The sequence below is a fragment of the Microtus ochrogaster genome, chromosome 7 (assembly GCF_000317375.1).
Source record: "Microtus ochrogaster isolate Prairie Vole_2 chromosome 7, MicOch1.0, whole genome shotgun sequence".
Lineage (NCBI taxonomy): Eukaryota > Metazoa > Chordata > Mammalia > Rodentia > Cricetidae > Microtus > Microtus ochrogaster.
The window spans coordinates 32,703,127-32,719,462 of record NC_022014.1 but is presented as its reverse complement, the minus strand read 5'-3'; the positions used below and the strand labels follow the sequence as shown (position 1 = coordinate 32,719,462).

At 44.2% G+C, this 16,336-nt stretch overlaps 1 protein-coding gene across 1 annotated transcript in view; it reads right to left on the bottom strand.

The window, feature by feature from the left end:
- The window catches only part of Dnah9 (dynein axonemal heavy chain 9), a 333,793-nt gene that overhangs the window by 178,399 nt on the left and 139,058 nt on the right, over nucleotides 1-16,336 (bottom strand). The window contains exons 36-38 of the mRNA XM_005349858.2: nucleotides 14,559-14,733; nucleotides 8,947-9,120; nucleotides 8,294-8,501 (exon numbers count right to left, since the gene is read on the bottom strand). Of these exons, the coding sequence (XP_005349915.1) occupies nucleotides 8,294-8,501; nucleotides 8,947-9,120; nucleotides 14,559-14,733 (557 nt within the window). The remainder of the gene's footprint in view (nucleotides 1-8,293; nucleotides 8,502-8,946; nucleotides 9,121-14,558; nucleotides 14,734-16,336) is intronic.

Below are 16,336 nucleotides of genomic sequence, written 5' to 3'. Positions count from 1 at the left end.
AAAGTGACAATTGGCCAGAATTCTACCACCAAGCAGTTAGCAGTTCTTCCAATATTCTTAGTCCTGTACTTTATTCAAGATACCTTTTTCTATTAGATTTTTTAAATCTCTACTAATCATAATTGTTGTGAACATATTGCTTATGTATTTTATTCTTTATTTAATATATTATATAATTCTTTTCTTTTCTTTTTTTTTGGCGACACAGTCTCACTATAAAGCACAGGCTTGCCTTAAACTAATAAGCCTCCTGCCTCAGCCTCTGGAGGGCTGGGATTGCAGATGTGAGCCACAATGCCTGGCTCTATTGCAGATTTCTCTATCTGATAATAAAGATCCCTTTGAAACCTTGTTTTAATGGCCGTGCTACATTTTATAATTTATGGAACGACTTCTCTATTGTCTGAAGGCAGTGCTTCCAGTATCATTTTGTTTTTGAATCACCACAGTTTTTTTTTTTTTTTTTTTTTTTTTTTTTTTTTTTTTGTTTTTCGAGACAGGGTTTCTCTGTGGCTTTGGAGCCTCTCCTGGAACTAGCTCTGTAGACCAGGCTGGTCTCGAACTCACAGAGATCCGCCTGCCTCTGCCTCCCGAGTGCTGGGATTAAAGGCGTGCGCCACCACCGCCCGGCGAATCACCACAGTTTTAAGCAGAATTCTTGCTCACTAGATGACTTAGCATTAGTCTGTGTCATTCCCTTTCTGGAAGATGGTGAACTAAAGGGAGCTCTCTACGTACAGCCGTGCGAGCGCAGCGTTCTTTTGAGGTATGGATGTGAGTAACTCTTTGAAGGTACCTGGTAACCTTAGATTTTAATGAGCAGGTTACAGGAACTCAGCTTACACTTTCAGACACCTCAGCTCCTCTCTAATTAGTGTAATTAAGCTCTCACATATTTGTTGAACTAATAATTCAATTGCAGTTGGATGATGAGAGAATGCAGGATTGCTATGAGCATGACGTTCAGCCAGCTCCTCTCAGCAGAAACTCTGAGTCCATCAACCTTCAACCAAGCTCTTTCCTGTCTTGGTTAGTCTGTGGCTCTTTGTAAATTTTATTATTATTATTATTTTTAAAAAGCTTATTCCCATTTTCTAAAAGAATGAGAAGAGAGCAAAGATCTGGGGAGACGGAAAAAGATCTACTAAAACAAAGACCCAAAGGGACCCCAAACCAATTTGGAAAGAGAGGCAACTTAATTTGTACCAGTAATCTAAGATGACACAATTATCAGACCCCATAAAAGCGACCTCAGATTTGCCTTTTAGGAACTGCTTGTTAGAAAGCTCAGAGTTAAATCTGTATAATTCCAGTAGCCACAATATCTCAGATCAGGAGTCCAGTTCCACCTCTTCTAAGAGAAAGCTTGTTCCAGGTGACAGTCTTGGAGGAAGAGGTCATAGTTATTCATAAAGGAAATACCAGGACACAACAAGAAAGATATTAAAAGAAAGCTGAAGTGAGCTTTCATCCAAGCGAGCCCCAGCAGAAAGCAAAGATGAATCGCTAGGTTGTCGCCTGGCCAAAGGAGGAAAGGCCACGCAGCTGGGTGTGTGGAGAATCTGGTGGGATGGAGAACAGCGGCTTCTACACGAGATGAAGCACTGCCAGCGTGACTGTGGACAGAGCAGAGAGTAGCTTGTTAAAGCCTGAGGGTTTTCACGATGAAGGAAGGGCCTGTGACAGTCCCAGTCCCAGACACAGATACGAGCACACTCCATAGGTCAGGCACATAGAGCAAAGATGGCACTCTACTGTGGAAATTAAAATGCATGCCTTACAGAGTATCACGGTAGAAGTGCCACAGAGTTTGGTAAAATCAGACAACTTTGCCGTTAACTCATAGGGTGACTCTGAAGACACATTTAAAATGCCAGTAAGCCTTGTGTGCTCATCTTCTGAAAAAGGAAGTCATGGCCAGACCTGTGACCATCATGGCTCCCAGCTTCATTCTCTTTTGATGCACTCCAGCTGGGGTGGCCATAACTGTGAGGTACAAGCACAAACCGAGGCGGTTCCTGAGTACTCAACCCATCCCTTCACCCACCCATCCAAGCATCCATGCATCCTTACACATCTATCCATCTATATCTGGTCTCCCCCGATAGCCCAGGTTGTCTTCCAACCTTTGATTCACCTGCTGCAGCATCCCCAAGCTAGGATTGCAGGTGTGGGACACCATATCCCTCCTTTCCCTGTTTGGAATGAATGAAGCAGAAGACATTCAGACACCTTGAAGGATGAATCAAGGGAATAACAAATAATTTGACACAGGTATCATTAAACAATTGATCTAGAGTTTGTAATCATTTACCTTCGGACTTCTTCGTGCGTGCATGGGGATGCATACATACATATGTGCATGCGTGCATGTGTGCGTGCATGTGTTTGTATATATTTGTGATTTCTATATCACTATCGTTAGGTTTTTCTGATGCTTATAACTAAATGAATTACCAACGAGGTGTCATGGGGTGACTAGGGGATGAAATGAAGTAGGGTAGGGATGGAGCTCTTAGCACACGGTTGACTATATTAGCATTGGATTTATGCTGTCTGTAGCACTATGTGAGCTGTGGGAATGCCTGAAGCACACTCCTCATCTGCATTTCAGTGGGTTCAATGAGGACTCAATGGAGACTCCAGACCTGGATGCCTTGAGAGAAGAGAGAGGCAGGTGCCTCCTTTGTGCAAGAACTTCTGGTGTGAAGGAAAAGGATCTGCTGGGCTAAAACAATGTATGAGCTGCAAAATGTCCTCTAGACTCCGTGGGATTGGCCTGTGGGGTGGGGTTATTTCTTATTTCAAAGCAATAGTACTTCTTCCAAAGAATATTAGCTCTTTTTTCCTTCAGAATAATTTTTTTCAGCTTCTTTTAAGTAAGAAAAATTTGTTTATGCTCTTTTGATTCTGGCAGCTGTGGCTCAGGAAGAATAGTATAACACAGAGACTCAACTTTGAGAAGCATTTTGTTAATATTATTATAATAATAGATTCACCCTACTCAGCACTTTTGTGTTAGGAATCATCTGGAGTGTTTTACAAATTTTATCTTACTATTCAAAAATGCAAAGAAAGAACTGTTGACACTGAACAACATGGGTTAATTTAAAATGCAGCTGAGGAAGGAGGCAAGCAAAAAGAGCATTGTGTTGTTTCAGTAGACGAAGTAATAGAAGATACAAACTCACTGGCTGTGAAGGAAGATTGGTGGATGTCTGGCCTAGGGCAAGGTGGAAGGGTGGCAGTGAGGGATTATCAAGGACATGTGGAAACCTGGAGGTGGGCGCATTCAGTATTTCAACAATGGCAACAGTTTCATGGGTGTGTAAATATTTCAAAACCTACCAAAGTTTACACTTTTAATATGTGTAGTTTACTATATTTGCTATAACTCCATAAAACCTTTCATAAAATGGAGCCTACAAAATGGGAAAAATTCTTTATCAGCTACATCTGACAGAAGGCTACTCTCTGAAATATACACAGAACTCAAAAGATAAAACATCAAGAAAGCAAACAACACATTTTTTTTTAAATGAGCATGAAACTAAACAGGTTCTCAAAAGACGAAACACAAATGGCTGAGAGACATTTTTTAAAATGTTCAGCATCTTTAGCCATCAGGCAAGTTCAAATTAAAACTACTTTGAAATTTCATTTTACCCCAGTCAGAATGGCTGAGATAAGCCCCAAACCAAAATAAAACAAATAAACAAAACCAACCCACAGTCGACGACAAATGCTGACATGAATGAAGGGAAAGGAGAACATTTATTCATTGCTGGTTGAAGTAGAATCTGGCACAGACACTACGGGAATCAGAATGGGGGTTCCTCAAAATTAAAATATATGTATCTGCATGATTCAGCTATACCACTCTTGAACATAACTCAAAGGACTCCGTACTACAACAGAGACACTTGCTCATCTGTCTCCATTGCTGCTGTGTTCACAAGAGGTAGGATAAGGGAATAGCCTAGATGTCCATCAGTTGCTGAATGAGTAGTGAAAACATGATACATTTGTGCAACGGAATATTATTCAGATGTTAGAAAAAACAAAATTATGAAATTCTCAGACAAAAGGATGGAGCTAGAAATGATCATTCTGAGTGAGCTAACCCTTTCCTGAAAAACAAACATTGCATGTTTTTCTCTCATTTGTGGATAAAAACTTTGAACCTTCAGATATGTATATTTCATTAGAAATAATCACAGATGCCAGGAAATTAGTAAGAGGTGCTGGGTCAGTAGTATAGAGTAATAGGGTAATAATATAACAGAGGGTTTTAAACTGGGGTGGGAGATGGGCGAGCAGGGTAGTTAAAGGAATATGGGGAGTAATAAATAACACTAAATACCTTTGCAGAAATAATATGGTAATAATAATACAGTAGAAGCTTCCTAATATATAGATATATACTTATATATAATAGATACAAAAGTTAAAATTAGATCCTACCCATAGTTGATACCACAGGCTACCAAACGAAAGCCCAGTGCCAAGAATGGGCTACTTCTTTTGGAGTTGTTGGCCAGTGAAGTCCACAGATCCCTCCCTCCAGACATTGCAGGCTCCTGCTAATGATCTTAACTGTCCTTTGAGATTTGATGGTAAGATCCTGTTGCTGATAATACCATACACTTGAGTCAGAGAACGTATCAATACCATACCAATCAAGTGGGTATTGATATGGAAGCTTTATCCCTACTTGTTCTAATTTTCAAAGTTCTGAAAGGTGCCATTTACACTACTGGAGAAGAAAGGAAATCATCCACCTTAACCAGTTGTTAACCCTGGGAGCTACGGTAATACTAATAGGCCTGGTACACATGCCCACTTTTATACTAGTGGTATGACTATCATGGAAGTAACCAATTACTATTTGATTAGAATTAATTCTGTTTCACAAGATGAAACATAAACCTGGCACCATTTTTTTTTCAGGCTAAGAACCTATGGCCAGATAGGTCATAGGCCTTGGGGATAATTTACTACTATTATTCTTCTAAAGGGAAATAGCATTGAACTCACCGATACTGACTGTTATACTCACAGGTTAATATATCTCTCAGTCCTTATCAGAGAAGTTTGTAATTGCAATAGACAGCAATTAACACTGAGACCAACAGCTGGTCAAGGTGCACAGAGCAAGAGAATGTGGAATGCTTAGCTCTAATCAGGACATCTGCACCATACTCTCTTTTCCCTAGGCTCAGGAATCATTGTGGAGAAGGGTGTGGAAACAGTATAAGAGCTCAGGCTCTTATGATTTCAAAGATACAGTGTCTTTTGACATAGCAGAGCACATATGAATTCATATAAGTTATGATGGCATGTACAAGTCTTGTGTGATCTCAGGCCCAACCAAATCGCAAGATGGATAAGAAGAAGTAGGCACAAAGCCACCCCCGCCACCCAGCTAAGGAGTTATTGGCCATTAATAATTGCTGGGAGAGACAGAATCAGTTTTTTTAAGATTGTGGTTCCTAATAAGTTGACCATGTTTTAATGGAAAGCTACACATCCAATATACAGGCAGCACAAGTCAGACATGGGTTAAGAAAAGTAAAAAAATAAAATAAATAAACCACAAAGTTGGGTAGGTAGGGAAGGGGACAGATCGAGTTGGGTAGGATGTGAATATGACAAGAACACACTGTACGTGATTCTCAAAGAACTAACACAAATTTTAAAAGGAAGTTATGCTGCCTTTCAGTAGGATGATGAATAAAAGAGCCTTGATTTATCCCCATAATAGAATTCTATGTAGGAGTGAAAATAAATGAAATAGATCTGCATGTATCAAAACACTGATAAAAAGGAAGTTGCCAGAGAGAACAGTATGATATATATTTAACATTTATAGGAGCACTGTACGTTTTGTGACTACAGGTAGGTGGCAAGAGTTTGTATAATGATGCATTCTGGGTTTGGTACTCACATTAATAAGGAGTGGGGAGGAGGAGGATGGGTGGGGCAGGTGTGCTAACATCTGCTGAATCTGGATGGTGGTACCTGGGCATCTGCTATGTCACAGTATGGACTTCTCTGCACTCTGAAATATTTCATTTAAGAATCATTTAATTATCAACCATAGTCTCAGTGTTAGTGTCTTCATGACAGGGGCCACTACTATTGCCAGTTTCTTATATGTCTGTCTGGAGAGAATATGTATGTGCTATGGTAGGTAGCCATTGTATAATAGGCATTCATAAATTAAAAGCATCCTGTGTGTGTATGTACATATCAGTGTAGGTACCTATGGCATCTAGGCAAGGGTGTTAGATCTCCTGGAGCTGGAATACATGTGGTTGTAAACCACTTAATATGGGTATTGGGGATTGAACTTGGGTCCTCTGCAAGAGTAGCACAGGATCTTAACTGCTGAACATATATCTATATATTCTTTTAAATCACCATGTAGAGAGTGCTACATTCACTGACTTGTGTCTCCTTTTTTTGTCACTTGATAATGCTATGGAAATAATTTCAACCGCACCCTTGTGAAGCTTTTCTGTCTGTAATTCTGCAAATTATCCCACCACATTGAGTAATTAGGTTGCATCCCATCGCTTGCCATTGCACATCCATTGTAAACACTCATTGTTTCTGCCAGCGTGCTGCCTGCCTTGTATAGCTAAGCCACATGCTTCCAGTCTTCCTGATCCCCAGTGCCTGACACCCCAGCAGCGGGTGAAACAGTGGGTCATCAGACTAAGGGCTTTGCACAACAACTCTATTAGTTTGCCTCTTTGTTGAGCAAGCCCGGGGTGGATGCCTCTTGAGTTCACTGATTGACACTAGGTGTCAGCCTTCCTCCTTTCCAGCTGTTGGCAGAACCCTTCCTCCCAGTACTTGTCTGAGTGTTCAATGAGACATTACTTCAAAAGAATGAACTTATAAGTAACTATAATAGCAATGCGATAAAGAACACAAAGCTCATCCCATCCTAAAGGATTTGCTGCCTTGTGCCGTTAGCTATGCCCTGGAGGTTCTTCCCTCTGTTCAGATCCGAGAGAGTATGGGGCAGTGGGCATGGTGGGGGCATCTCTTTCTCAGTGACTCCATGCTCTCTGACATTGTATTGGTATCTTGCTGTAGGCTGTGGTGGGAGTTTTCACATCACAGGCATAAGTTTATCACACACAAAAAAGTTAAAGTTACAGCAAGCAAAGTGAAGATGACTTAGGTCAGACTCATTTAGGTCATTTAGTTAGTTAGGTCACTCATTGCCAAAGATACAAACATCTTCTATCTAAATATCTGAATTGCAGCTTTTCCAGTGTGTGTGTGTGTGTGTGTGTGTGTGTGTGTGTGTGTGTGTGTGCGTGTTTGTGTGTGTGTGTGTATTGGTGTGCATCTATATGTGTGCATATACGCATGTGTGAGTGGAAGTGTGCATTTTTGAGTGTGTGTGCACATGTGCATATGTGCATATTTGTGTGTGTGTGTGGTGTGTATGTAAAAGCTCTCCACTGTTTTACCAGTTATAATTGGGAGGGCAGGGATGAGGCTGCTCCCCAAACCTGCTTCTACCAGGTTTTGCTGAAGCCTTGTCTTGGATAGATCTTCAAAAGAAAGCTTGTTTGTTTTGCTTTGTTTTTGGACACAGGGACTCCCTCCAGGCTACTCTGGAACTCAGTATGTAGTCCACACTGGCGATAGACTTGGGCTGCCCTCCCTATTTCTGCCTCTAGGTATGGAGATTACAAGCTTGTGCTGCCATTCAAACCTTAGAAAAGGTTTTCATTAATGTGCTGAGTGTTTCTTCATAGACTGAGACTCTCTTGTAAGAGAGGACCAATGAGAAGTGAGTAGCACAGGGGCAGTCTGCCCTGCTACCTTCCCTCATGGTCGCCGAATGAACACCCATGGATATCTCACTACTGACCCCAAGAGAATTCAGAAGACAGGATGCACCATGAGGCTTTGCTTGGGGTGACCTTAGGCAGCCATCCTCCTAACCTGAGCCTCTGACCCCACCCACTGGATTTGAGGGGTGGATGAAGTGATATCCATAGATGCTTCCAGCACCTGTGCCTACCGAGCCCACGCAGACCTCCAAGGGGCGCTGGGCTCCAGTCTATGAAGCTACAGCATGACTCTGATGGAATTTAACAGGCCATAGGGCGCGGGAAGAAAGACAGAAGGAGGCAGTGTTAAGAGCTGGGGACATGGGCAGAGGTGCGTGGGGGTAAGGGAGGAAGTAGTGCTGTGGGTGACAAAGGCCCAGCCGAGAAAGCACAGACTTTAGCCACTCACACCCCAGGCCCCTGGGGCTGCTTACCCTGCAACATGGCTGATGTCGTATAGTAGTTGAAGGGCACGTTTTTCACCAGGTATTTCTCAGGGTCGAGGCTGGCCAGTTTCGCTCCCACCAGCACGGACTTGCCTGAGCCTGCAGAGCCGACCAGCATAAGGGGCCGCTGCCGCTCCATAAGCCGCTCCATAAAGTAGCACACGCGGATGGTCTCACTTGTGTGTACCAAACAAGCCTGGAACAGAATGTTGTAGGCGGCCTGTTCTGGGACATTCCAGCAGAGGAGAATCTGTCATGGGGAAGCTTCTCTAGTGAGGAAAGGTCTGAGCATCCTCCCTATCTTCTACTGGTTGTCCATTTGGTAAACTCATTGTCCCTGCACCCTGAAGTTCACAGCAGAGACCCACCCCTGTCACCTGTCTCTCTGAAACCCCTCCAAAGGGACTGCAGGACCTTCTGGCCTTGCCATCTCCTCTCCTCTGTCCCTAAGGATGCCGACTGGGTTCTCTATTTGCTTCCTTTCCTGTAGGAGACCTTGTAGGTTAATTACCTCTAGGATTTGAAAAAGAATGCACCTGAGGACCAACTGGGTTACACAAGGTCAAATACTCTATACCAATAGGGGTTGCTTCTGAGTACCCTCACGGGTACCATGCCCTTGGGTTTTCGGTCCCACTTACCTGCAAAGGCATCTCAGGGTCAAATTCAAACTGAGGTATGAGCTTAGCCCAGGGCTCAAATTTCTTGGTTTCTGGGTCTATGTAGTAGTCAAAGACAGTTCCTTGGGAAGGAAACTTCACTGTTTTGAACTCAGTCAGCCACCATTTGCTGAACTCTGTCCGGTAGTCTACAAGCTGCAAAGACAAGGCTTGTCAGGCCACAGATGCTCCAGAGCCCAGGGGACCCAGGCAGGAGACCCTGGCACTGACAAAGGTTGGAGTAGGGGCAAAATGAGCTCACCTATGTATCTCTAGGATGGAGCAGCTCCCAGGAATGACAGAGCTCCAGAAGCATTGGTCCCATCAAGGACCAGAACATAGGGGATGCCCTGGGACAGAGTTTGCCCTCTGGTACTTTCTGGGGTTTAAATGTGTCCTAGCATTGATGCATGAGTTCTCTATCTTCATATGTATGCCTTTATGCAGAAGAGGGCATCAGATCTTACTAGAGATGGTTGTGAGCCACCACATAGTTGATGGGAACTGGAACTCAGGATGTCTGGAAGAGCAACCAGTACTCTTAACCTCTGAGCCACCTCTCCAGCCCCACGTTCTAACATTCATATGCTGGAACATTAATGTCCAAAGTCATATTAAAGGAACCTGCAGGTGAGGCCTTTATGGAAAGGAGACTTAGAATGAGACGAGGTCACATGGCAGGGCCTCCATGATGGATTTCAGAGAAGAGAGATTGAAGCTTGTACATTTTCTCTGTCACCCATGGAATGCCCCTTACATCGGGGAAGCAGGCACAGAGCCAGTCTCCCAGACATCTGGCCTCTAGAGCCAAGGGCTAAACAAATTCCTTTTCTTTATAAGTGTCCTAGATGTGGCATGGAGTACCATAACTACATACAGCAGCCTGGCTTGACAATGTGACTACAGCATTGCCCCTGGAACACATCACAGTTGTTCCAAAGCAAAGAAAACCGAGGGAGGAAGGATCTGATGACACAGAAGGGAGGAAGGTCCTTGACTGCCAGAAGAGCAAGTGTGGACCAAGACCTCCGAAAGAGAGAGAGAAACCAGCTCCCACCCTCCCAGGCATCAGAGACTGAGCAATTTCATGACGTAAATGAAGGCTGACAGCAAGGGACACAGTGCGGTCGAGCAAGAAGAGTCACAGAGGCTAGTCACATCCTCCTGCTTCTCACTTTCATCATCTAAAGATGAAGGTTGTAGAAGAGACTTCTAAGCATCCTTCAAGAACTGGTATACTATCCTGAAACAGCAGAGGAGACAAAGATTATTGGCCTTTCTGAGAGAAATAATAGTTTGCATGTATAATTTTCATGCCTTCATATAAAGCATGAACCCCTTAGAGGTAGAGTTGAATGTCCAGTGTACTTTACTGTGTTTGAGTTGAAACACAGTAATGCTTCAGCACAGTGGAAACACAGTAACCCTTCGGCATAGCAGAAACACAGTAACCCTTTGGTACAGTGGAAACACAGTAACCCTTCTGCACAGCGGAAACAAAGTAACCTTTTGACATAGCAGAAACACAGTAACTCTTCTACACAGCAGAAACACAGTAACCCTTTGGTACACTGGAAACATAGTAACCCTTCTGCACAGTGGAAACAAAGTAACACTTTGGCATAACAGAAACACAGTAACCCTTCCACACAGCAGAAACACAGTAACCCTTCCACACAGCAGAAACACAGTAACCCTTCCACACAGCAGAAACACAATAACTCTTTGGCACAGCGGAACCACACTGCAAACACCCAAATGTAGGAGATATTGTACAGAATACAGACTGGCAGTTGTAGGTGACACCCAGGGAGGGCAGGGCAGAAACAGCATTCCTAGACTAGATGACTGACAGGGCTGATGTGGAGAATGGCTCTGGATCCTGAGGGAAATGGGACACTCTCATTTTACTCTCTTCTAAGTAAATAGGATAAAATTCTTCCGCTTCAAAATGCTGATGGAGGTTGACCCAGTGGCATACACCTATAATCCCAGTGATCTAGAAGCTGTGGCAGGGGGACCAAGAGTTTAGGGTCAGACTGGGCTGAAATGGAACCTGTCTCAAAACAAAAATAACACCAACAGCAGACCAAAATGGAAGAACCAAAACAAGAACAAGAAAAGAGAATGGAAAGAGGCCAAAACTAGGGACAGGTTTATGTGTAGTTCTTATTTTGATTTTAAGTCAGATTAAGGGGATGTTGTCTTTTTCTCTTTAAATTTAATCCCAGAGAAAACCCCCATTTTAACTCATAGATGAAGTCCTTGGAGACACTTTTGGTTCCCGGGGAGTCCTCAAGCTGAGGCTACTCTCTCTCAGAAAGAACACGTCTGTCCATCTGCTCATCTCGCCTCCAGTACTCCTTCATCTACCTGGTTAGTTCGTCACAGGCTGGGTCACACCAATTCGTCCCCCTGCCATCCCATAATTTGGCACTTGATCTCAGCTTCCATTCTGACTGAAGACCAGGTGACCCTTGCTGACTGAGCCTTGGTTGGTCCCCTTTGTATCCATCTCGGTGGGGCTTTTTGCAGAAATGTATTTTAATGAAATCTCTCTCTCGTGGCTTCACATTCTGTTATAGTCATGCCCTTTATCCTAGATGACATTAAAATGTTACTGGCACCCTATTATAGAGTTTAGGATCTGGTTTCACCACATTCAATTTTCGCAGTGCTCTGAATTATCCTGACTGGTTAGAACGATCCCCCCCCCCTTTTTTTTATATATGTAAGCCCCAACTCCCATCTTGTGCTCTCTGCACCACATCTCTGTGGGAGAGCACTTTCTGTGATTGTTGAAAACTATTCACCAGGACATTTTTTTGTTTTCTTTTTAATTGGTCCTTCCATACTGGCATAGGCTCCATTTTTGTTTAGTGTGTGGCCTTATTGACAGGTTTTTAAGTGAGGCACCATTGGTGGTGCTGATGCAAATATCTGGCCAAATTCCTACTCTCTAATTTACAGTCCTCCCTTTGGTGGTTGGCTTTAATGTAGGCTGTGTGGGATTCCAGGCATTCCCTGCTGCTAAAAGCTTTCTCCTGTGTTTCTCCCCATAGCTCGCATGGCTACCCATAGTTCCCAGAGTGTAAGACACCTAGGAAAGGTGCTTTCTTCCAGGCTTTTAGAAAGAATGGAGTGGATTTAAATATCTCTATGCAGATTGGAAAATTGATCGGGTGTCCCCATCCTGACACCCCACTGCTAATGTGGGTGAGGAGCCCAGGAGTTGGTAGATGGCATCTCAGCAGCTGGGATGCCAGAGCCTGCAGTCAGGGGAAAAGCATAAGCCTCTGCATTTGGGGATTTTTGTTCTTTCCAGCCAAGTGTTATCCATTCTGCACACTCAGCCTCTGACGTGAACTGTGAAGCAGGGCGGGGCAGTCCAGATAGCTGTCTGAAGAGCAGCTCCTGCACACTATAGAACAGGAACAGAACTTTTGAGATGTCAACCACCTGAGCCTGCACATCTTTCTTTTCCTACCCTACCCCGAGTAGGTAGGAAACCTACATCTGGGTTGGGATCAGGGAATGGGGAGCCTGTGAGAGCTTCTCTGTATTGTTTGAGCAACATGCAATAACAGATGTTGCTAGAACAAGGGCATGTGTACTCTGTGAAGGAGCAAACATTTTCAGATTCTTCCAATATGGCTTTGTCCTGCAAGGCTGAAACTTTAGTTTTCTTGGAAGAAGAGCTTTAGGTGGCTTAGAAGATGGTTTAATTGGTCAAGTACTTGCCACACAAGCTTGAAGACCCAAGTTCAGATTCCCACACCTATGTAAAAGTTGAGGATAGCAGTACATGACTGGAATCCCAGGGCCAAGGATCTCTAGGGAATACTGGCCAGTCAGTCCAGGTTAGTCAATAAGCCACAGGCCACAGTAAGAGACTGTCTCAGCAAAAAGTTGTAGAGCAATTGAAGAAGACACGTGTCACTGACTTCTGACTTCCACAGACAAATGTGCACACATGTGCATGTACACAAACACACACCAAGAGAGAGGGGAGAGAGAAAAAGAGAGAGAGAGCCCCACAATCAACCCAGACCAGAAGGAGTAAATCATAACTCTCTAGCAATCACAGTTTGGCCTCCTGTTGTGAGACAGCACCAGATATTCCTGTGTAGCTGAATGTTTGGGTTAGGAGAATATTGCTAACAGACACATGTGTATGCCAGCATTATTCTCAACACCTTCCATGCATCCACACTGGGCGATGAGAACAATGTCCTCATCAACAACCCAGGAGCTGTCAGCATCCTCTGGACACACGGGGAGAGTAAGGAAGACACAGGTTGAACTTCCCACTCACAGTCTCTCAGGTAATGTCGACAGTTACAATTCAAATCCTGTCACTGTTTTCTCCTTTCCTTTCTCGCTTTCCTTCCTTCTTCTTTTTCTTTTCTTGGTGGTTTATTTTTGAGTCTTTGTATTGATACAGAAAGCTGCATCTATTCAATGTATACAACGCAGAGAGCTTGGAGCTAAGCACACACTTGTGAGGCCATCGCCATAATCAAGGCATAAACCTGCCCAACGCATCCCAATTTCCTTGCACTGCTCTGCTTTCCGTTATTAGTGTTGTGTTTTGGGATAAGCATACCAAACATACAATCTCTTCAGGAAAGCATGATGTTAACAGGGAGGTATTAAGTGAAATAAGCCAGGCATGGAGGGACTAATTATATACAATATACCAATAGGGTATATACTAATTATATACATATATAATGAATGTAAAATAGTCAAACGCATGGAAGCAGAGGGTGGAATAATAATAGCCAGAGACTGTGGGGAGCAGACAGCAGTAAGTCTTAGTCAAATGTTTCATTCAGACCAGCCAGATAAGTCTAAGACGAACAAATCTCTACAGAATTGTGCCTATAGTTAAAAAGACTTTAATGTCGACTTAAACATCTGCTCACATAGTCCATGTTCCTGACGTCTTTCTCACGTTGTATGATAGGGAGACTCAGTTACAGAGCAGTAAGGAAAGGGGCTCTGAACGTAGCAAGGGTTAGGGAATCCATTGCCAAGATATTCTTTAGTGAATATCTCTATGCCTAAACATCATGAGGCTACAGGGACCAACATCTGGTCCCCGTACTTGGTTTGCCACTCACAGTCAACATTTGACCTGACCTTTTCTGTGTTTCAGGGCTATGGGGGACAACCCAGTGAACTCTGCCTTGCTACAGCGTAAGGAGCCCAGGCTTCTGAAGAGCCCTAGAAGTCTGAAAACGCTCCTCTCCCTTAGGTTTCTACAGGACAGCATCTGCCACCCTCTCAAACACCACTCACCTGGCTGAGTATCATGTACCTACCCCAGCTGTGGTCTAGGTGCCAGCACTGCACAGCACTCCATGAGAGCAGAGATGGGCTCCCCAACTCAGAAAGCAACAGCCCCAAACGCAGTGAGGCCCCTGCCAGGGGCTCATGCCGCAAGTGGAGTAGTTTGTGGGGGAAACTACCATGATGCAATGTTTAACAGCCTACCTTCTGAGTCTATGGGGTGTGTGTGTGTGTGTGTGTGTGCCAGTTTTTACTGCTGTACACTTCAGCAGGGTGTCAATCTCAGCATGTCACCTTACCTGATCTTGGACCATGGCACTGCCAAAAGCCCAGACGGCAGCAAACACAAAATAGAGTTCATACATTTCCTTGGGGCAGTCTGCAGGGATATCTTCCTTAGTCAGGAGGCACTCGAGGAGGTAGCAGAGCAACTGGACCATGCTCTGCTCAGGGACTGGGATCACCTTCTTAAATCTGCAGAAGGAGGGAGGGAGAGAGAGCGAGAGCGAGAGCGAGAGAGAGAGAGAGAGAGAGAGAGAGAGAGATTCTAAGACTCCATGAGTATTCCATGATTGTGGTACAATATCATAGCCATGAAAGCCCCCTGGTTTTAGGGAACTCATGGTTTGTCATGTTCTTTGAGAGCCCAGAGGACCATGGTGCTATGTAGACTTTCAGTATCCACAGCAACTCTTGGGTCGGTTTCCTTTAAAGAATGGGAGCACAGAGCCTTTTGAGAGAAGGTTCCCTGTGTGATCCTGTCCTCTGATAACCCTTTCCTTTCCTTTCCTTTCCTTTCCTTTCCTTTCCTTTCCTTTCCTTTCCTTTCCTTTCCTTTCCTTTCCTTTCCTTTCTTTTTCATTTCTGCTGTTTGCATTGACATTTTCTTCACAGTATTTAGGGAATGTAGGAGGCTGGACAAAATGAACTGGGGCTCATGTTTCCACCCATCTTGCAATTTCTTCAAAGCCCAAGGAGAAGCTCAGTGCTGGGGATGTGACTTAGTGGTAGAGCACTTGTGGAGTACACAGGGTCCTTGGTCCATCTCCAGTTCCACATGTGTATGTATAGACACATACACATGTGCACACATGCTCATAAGTCACGTACTTCCACATTCGCACACCCACACCCACAGACTGTGCACACACACACACACACACACACACACACACACACACTTTTCAGTTTTATCCCTCTACCTGTATGGACAGCATACATCATATTACCACACTCCTAGTTCTCATCACACCCTACCAAGGAATGCTGTCTTCTATAGGCAGTTTCTCTGTCATTCAGAGCTATCAGATAAACAACACTCTCAATGGCCACCTTAAAAGTCATTTATCTCTCTTGGGCCTATGAGTTGCCCAGTATCCACTTGCTTCAATGTTTTTTTTTTTTGTTTGAGCTGCCACTAATCTGTCTGTAGCCCTTACAACAGCACACGTGTGTGGTCTGATGGTAGACATGACTTCCATGAGTAACGTGGAAGCCACGTCCTAATGAGCCATCCATCATCTGCTCAATACCCACTCGTGACAGAATGATGAAATGGAATCGTCTCAGCTCCATATCAGATGAGGGCGCCACCATAATAAGTGATTGCAGCTGCCCTTCCACTTCAATACGAGGGTCCAAGTAACCCAGATGGGACCAGCTTGCAACTCAGACCTCTCAAGGTTTTAGTGGTATTGAGGATCATAGAGGGCCTGCAGTGAGAGGCTTGGTGTTCAGCAAACACCCTGTCTTCCGCAGGATACCTAGGATTTGTCTTGGGGAAAGGCAGGGAACTGGTTGCAGTTGGATTGCTCTGGGCTGGGAAGCCTGGTGTCTGGGAAACCTCAGGGGTTTGTGGGTCTGAGAGCTGAGAGTAGGGAGGTTTGTACCTGTGGCGTTCTGAGTTCCAGTTTGTCAAAGGAAGGGAGAGGAAAGGGTTTTCTGGAATCTGGTGTGCATGCGGGGCTGTTTGCAGGCTATGGATTGCCTTGGAGGGTTTTGTGTGGCCAGTAGCACATCAGTGGATGAAGGCACGGGGCACATCAGTGGATGGAGTGGGGCACATCAGTGGATGGAG